The sequence below is a fragment of the Phacochoerus africanus genome, chromosome 10, assembly GCF_016906955.1.
Source record: "Phacochoerus africanus isolate WHEZ1 chromosome 10, ROS_Pafr_v1, whole genome shotgun sequence".
NCBI classification, from domain to species: Eukaryota; Metazoa; Chordata; class Mammalia; order Artiodactyla; family Suidae; genus Phacochoerus; species Phacochoerus africanus.
The window spans coordinates 29537324-29543323 of record NC_062553.1 but is presented as its reverse complement, the minus strand read 5'-3'; the positions used below and the strand labels follow the sequence as shown (position 1 = coordinate 29543323).

At 49.8% G+C, this 6000-nt stretch overlaps 1 protein-coding gene across 4 annotated transcripts in view; it reads right to left on the bottom strand.

The window, feature by feature from the left end:
• Positions 1 to 4064: 4064 nt before the first annotated feature.
• Positions 4065 to 6000, bottom strand: part of TBC1D1 (TBC1 domain family member 1) — a 220152-nt gene continuing 218216 nt past the window's right edge. For all 4 annotated transcript variants that reach the window (XM_047798075.1, XM_047798076.1, XM_047798077.1 and 1 more), the window contains one exon: positions 4065 to 4604. In XM_047798075.1, coding sequence (XP_047654031.1) covers positions 4404 to 4604 — 201 coding nt within the window. In that variant the 3' untranslated portion in view covers positions 4065 to 4403. The remainder of the gene's footprint in view (positions 4605 to 6000) is intronic.

The window sequence follows — 6000 nt, the reverse complement described above, 5'->3', positions numbered from 1 at the left end:
CCTTTTTTTTTTTTTTCTTTTCTTTTTAGGGCCGCACCTGTGGCATATGCAGGTTCCCAGGCTAGGAGTCAAACTGGAGCTGTAGCCTATGGCCTACACCACAGCCACAGCAATGCCAGATCCAAGCTGCGTCTGCAACCTGCACCACAACGCCAGAGCCTTAATGCATTGAGTGAGGCCAGGGATCGAACCTGCGTCTTCATGGATGCTAGTCAGATTCGTTTCCACTGAGCCATGTTGGGAACTCCAAGCCATCCTTTTTAAAGCCATGACAGTGCATTCAAACCAACCATCAACCTAGCCTGAGTTTGGAAACTTGACATTTGAATTATTATCTCAGTCTTAAAACAATATTTAAAGCAATGAAATGTTCCTTGTTCCCCTTAAAAACACTGGGTAGCAACTTTTTAATCAGCAGTATTTTTAAACAATTTTGTTTCGCCTCATTTAAAACTTCTATCTGAAAATTTAGTCAGGTGTGACGTTTTAAGTATACACATAGTGGTATAAATTCAAACGCTTTGCAAATAAGGGTTTACAACCAAAACAGCTGATTATTCACTTTAGAGACATGAAGGCAGTTGTCTATGAAGTCTAGATACTAAGAACATTCTTTTTATCTTTTACTAGCAATTTCAAAATGTCCAAACAATGACTGTTATGTCTGCGCCGTATCATAACTCTTAGAGTTCCCTAATCTTTCTGACCACTTCTAAAGATGGCAGCAAAAGACCTGACACAATGCAAAGTTTCACCTCTACAAAACCAAAGACGATTCTGTGTTGACTTTTTTTAACATGACACTGCAAGGGTTTTCAGACGTCTGTCAGGAGCAAACACTCTACCCCTCAGTTCAGACCCTGGGGCAGTGCCATCCTCCCTCTGCCGGGAGCCCCCTGTGGGGCTAGACTGGGCAGCACCCCCCACCCCACAATAAATGAGGGCCCCAGAAACCACATCTCAGGAGAGAAGCCGAGTTGGGTTCCTCAGTACACAGATCCTCCTTCTGGAAAGTGAAGCAGTCCTTTTCTTTCCTGGCCTTGAATCTCGACGCCATCAGAGATGATTCCCCAAACTCACTGGAATTAAAGCTGGCTGGTATCAACGACCAGGCAGTCAGGAGGCTAGGATCTCCCCTGACCCCGCAGCCAACCACTAGGTGACTCTGAACCTCTTCTCCTCAGTGTTTTCCTCTATACAATGAGGTGAAATGTGTTCCAGGATGAAGGAGAAGGGTCCCGCGGACCTTCCTGATCCAACATTATTTTGAGCTATTCTAAACCCTTAAAGCAGTTTCAACTTAAATTATAAAATGTGACAATTTTTTAAATTACGAAATTTAATAATTTTTTAAATTATTAAAGTTTCCGGATGTTACTTTGTAGAATGTTTGGTTACACCTGGCAAAGGGAAGGAGGCAGGAAGGGGAGGGCCAACGGGCCGGCTGTGGTTGCTGCGGTTTTTAGGCTCGGATGTTGCACCGTTTGGGACAATCAATCTGTGAATCTGAACTCGGGGGCTCACTGATCATACACACCTAGAGCTGGAGGGCCTCTGTCAAGTGACTCCCACACGGATCAGGCAGGTCCCCAAATGAACTGTGGCGGTGTGTACTATGTCAGCTTTGTTAAACCAGAACGACCTTTCCCTGAGTCCCCTTCCCGGTGCGTCTGAATTAGAAGTGGCTCACAGACATGCTGGTGTGATTTGGGAAGATAAAGTGAAGCAAGGGCCATTCTCCTCGGAAGGTCGTCAGTCAAATGTGATGACGACGGACAGACCAGAGTTGCCCAGCGGATCCCAGCCCGTCCTCACTCTTCTCGGCTCCACCTCCAGCTCTTCTTCCCAGTTCTGACCTTGAGTAATGGCCTAGGGAAGCTCAGGCCCACCATCAGACCCTGCACGTAGATGCAGGGGTGGTCACCCCCGCGGCAGCCCCTGCCCAGGCCAGGTCATCGTCTGTGTGCGCGGCTTCTCAGGCGGGCCACCTGGGGATGCTCTGGATCCCTGCACACAGCTCCTTCTGCCCCTTGGCCCTCTCCAGCTCCACACACAGTAGCGTCTGCTGATTTCTGTAATGACTCCTGCATCTCATAGCCTTCAGAGCAACTCTTCTCCCGATCTAACATCCAAAACAAACATGAATCCCCAAATGGACATTGTTGTTCCATCTACATTAACTCCTGAGAGGGCTCCGAACTGAGCACCGTGCACAGAAGGTATTTTTCTATGTGATCCATGTCACAGTGTGCTTGCTGGGCTCACGACGTCTTCAGTCTAAGAGGTACCAAAGGACAGACGGCCTTCAGGGGCACACACGTGGGTGTGCATATGGTTGCGTGTCGGGGGTGGGGGACGACACATAACATCAAACTTTCTTGGCTTAAAAACCTGCCTCGGTGAAGCCGCGCGCAGTGACGTGAACTCCGAGTCTACCTGTTCCTGGCTAAGGCACAGGCTGCCTGCGCTGGAATCACAGGCCTGTGTCCACCATCCTCTCTGCTCAGCGCCATCATCTCATGATGGATGCAGCTGCTCTCAGCAGCCCTACTACGCACATCCAAGCAGCCGTGCTGCAACATCACACACACTTGGGTAGCAACACCGAGTCCCTCAGCAACCTCACTGCTCTTCAGTGACATTCATCGTCCGACCTGCAGGTGTTCCCGGGACGGGCCTTCCAGGCTGAAAAGAAAAGTTTAAACAAACAAACAAAAAGCACCATAAAAGTCCGGGCATGAATGATTTGCTTTATTGCTTTCTTATTTACCGCAGAGTCGATACCTTTGTGTAATGCTAATAAGATGTCCAAAATTCAACATAATTAAACAAACAGAAAAATACGTGGAAAGAAGCCCTCCTCTAAGTTATAGCTGGTGGAACAACTCAGGACAAAGGCTACTGGGCTTGTCATCGTGGATTATGAAAGGGCTTGCCCTCCACTGACACGGGGAGCAGGAAAGGGTCCCCAGGGTCAGCCAACTGTTCAGGCACCGGGGGCAGCATGGGTGCCTCCCCTGGAAATGTCTGGGAGTCTCTAAAGACTCCAGACTCGAAAATCCTTCCTCTTACCTCCGGCTTCGAATGGACGCCCTCCATGGAGAGCGTCAGAAGAAGTGCCTTGGAACAGAAGTGGTTACGATGAGAGAGACCAGAAAGGATTCTGCCGTCAAGGACGTGAACCTGCCCACACGGCTCCTCTCTACCCCCCCACCACCCGCCGGAGGAGAGCACAGGGGACAGTCCCACATGCGGCCGGACACCAGGGCCACCGAGAGCCGCCTCCTGCTGGTTCAAGGCACGGGGTCCTCAGCATCCTGAGGGAGGGGTTGCTGGCTTGTGAATTGTACTCAAAATGCATGTCTTACCTCAAAAAAACTGCTCTCAGCAGCTGGACGGTTGATGCAATTTCACACTCAATGTCTAAAGACTCTGTAAGCCCCAGAATATCTGGCGTCCCTGAAAATCCTGATTTGCTCAGTTACTTCATTCCGATTCCCAAGGCTGGAGACTCAAGGGGCACATGGCTACACTGCACCACCCAACAGCAAGAACACACACACACACACACACAACTCTGGAACGGGGCCATGAAACACCACAAAGAAATAAACACCTCAGACACTACAGCCGTAGTCGCATGTCAGCAACACCAGGTAGAGTCTGAACACTGGTGATCTTCCCATGAAACATTTATCTACGACTGTGATCAATACTTAAGGGCTAAGCAAAAAAAAAAATATATATATATATATATATGGAAACTACTCTTCTTGAAAGACAAACATCATTAAATACCAAGCACAGTGATCAAATTTAAGATATCAAGTTTAAACAAATCACTTTCAATTTTCCCCCAATAGTCATCTGGGGCTTCCACAAGAATGGTCAAGGGCCAACTGCACCCCAGCCGGTGGCACCGAGGGTGTAAGTCACACAAACTCTCTCTGGAAGAACCACAGACTCACGTCTTTGTCAGAGGACCCATCACCTCCAGCCTCTCTGGCTGTTGAAATCCCACAGTATTACGAATGCCCGTTACAAACACAGTGATATCGAAAAAGTAAACAAAGAAACAAAGGTGCATTTATTCGTGTCCATGCCTCTAAATCTACCGAGAACAGTAACCAGGACCAGAGAAGGGGACGAAGTAGGACCTACACGACAACAACCAAAACACCGGGACGCTTGCCCCTGCACCGGCACAAACCACTGCGAGTCGGTTCAGAAGAATCTGTGCGGGGAAGCCAGTCTCCTCCCTGAGAAGCACGCGTCACGCCCCCTCCTCTCCCTCCAGCATCCGCCTTCTCCCTCGTCAAGGCCTGGACAGCGGGAGGATGGGAGCAACGTCTCCTCCAGGGCTGCGCCCTGGCGGGGGCCCTGCCCTGCCCTGCCCCGTGCCATCAGTCGCCTGCGGGCCCCGGCAGGGTGAGGTCAGGCTCGGGGCCGCCCTGCTCCACCGTCCGCCTCCGGAGCTGCTCCACGGTCTGCAGCAGGGCCGACCTCTCCAGCTCTAAGGCCAGGATCGCCTGCTTCAGCTTCCTTTCACTGGTCAGGAGCTTCTCGATGGTGGCTTCGAGGCTCTGGATCCTCCCATTTGCCACCTGGAGGATAAAAGAAGAAACGAGAGTGTAAAGGCCAGGGTGGGAAGAACTCGGGGGATGCACTGTGCCCTGCGGGCCAGCCTGGGCAGGCACTCTGGGCCCTGTGTCCCTGTGTTGACTCTCGGTCCGGGATGTCTCAATCTTATGGGAAAAAGAAGCTAACTTTCAGAAGGTGACTGGCAGTCAGGACTGGGTCGGGAAAGCCTCTTCTCTGTCCGTCTACAGTAAACATCCACTAGGTCCAACTGAGGTAAAATCCCTGCTGGGAGGAACACATTCTAGACAAGGGTTGATTTACTAAGTTCTCCAATGCTGGCTTTTTCTCCCGTCACTGCCAAGCTTGTGTCTGCAAAGTGGCAGCTTTCTGTAGAGAAAAGAGGCTTAGATCAGGATGAAAAGCTTATTCTAAGGATAGCCCAGGAACAGCATGGAATATATATTTTGGAAAAACAAAACAAAACAAAAAAAAAACAAAATTTTCTCTACAGCAGCTCAAAAATAATTTTTTAGGAGTTCCAGTTGTGGCTCAGCAGGTTAAGAACCCGACTGGTAAAGTTTCTGTGGTGGCGCAGCAGAAACGAATCCAACGAGGAACCATGAGGTTGTGGGTTCGATACCTGGCCTTATTCAGTGGGTCAAGGATCCAGCATTGCCGTAAGCTGTGGTATAGGTCACAGACACGGCTCAGATCCTGCATTGCTATAGCTGTGGCGTAGGCCAGTGGCTACAGCTCCAAGTAGACCCCTAGCCTGGGAACCTCCATATGCTAAGGGTATGGCCCTAAAAGACAAAAAAAAAAAAAAAAAAAAGAACCCAACTAGTATCTATAAAGGTTCGATTGGATAGAATTGAAGGCAGGTTCGATTCCCAGCCTTGCTCAGTGGATTAAGGATCTGGCATTGCCACAAGCTGCTGCATAGGTTGCAGAAGCAGCTCAGACCTGGCATTGCTGTGGCTGTGGTGTAGGCCGACAGCTGCAGCTCTGATTCGACCCCTAGCCCAGGCAGGAGCTTCCACATGCCATAGATATGGCCCTAAAAGGAAAAAACAAATTCAACCTCCCCCACAACAATTCCTTAACAATGACAGCTTTACCACCCACTATGATATTTAAGAAGTAGACTGTATGGTTACTTTATTCCATCTGATTGGTAGTGGAGCTGTGCTAAGCGGTTAGGTATCTTTTGTCCCTGTCACACAGAGGAGGGCCTCAGAGCAGGTTAGCGGTCTGCTCCGGATGACAATGTGGGTAACGCTGGATCTGGCAGGATCTAGGTCTCTGGACCACACCTCCGTGCTTGCTCCATCTCACCCTCCTGTGGCACGGTCTGGGCTTGCCTTTCTACTCTCTGTCTTCAGCCACACTGTCTATGTTAGAATGGAGGCTTCTAGAGGG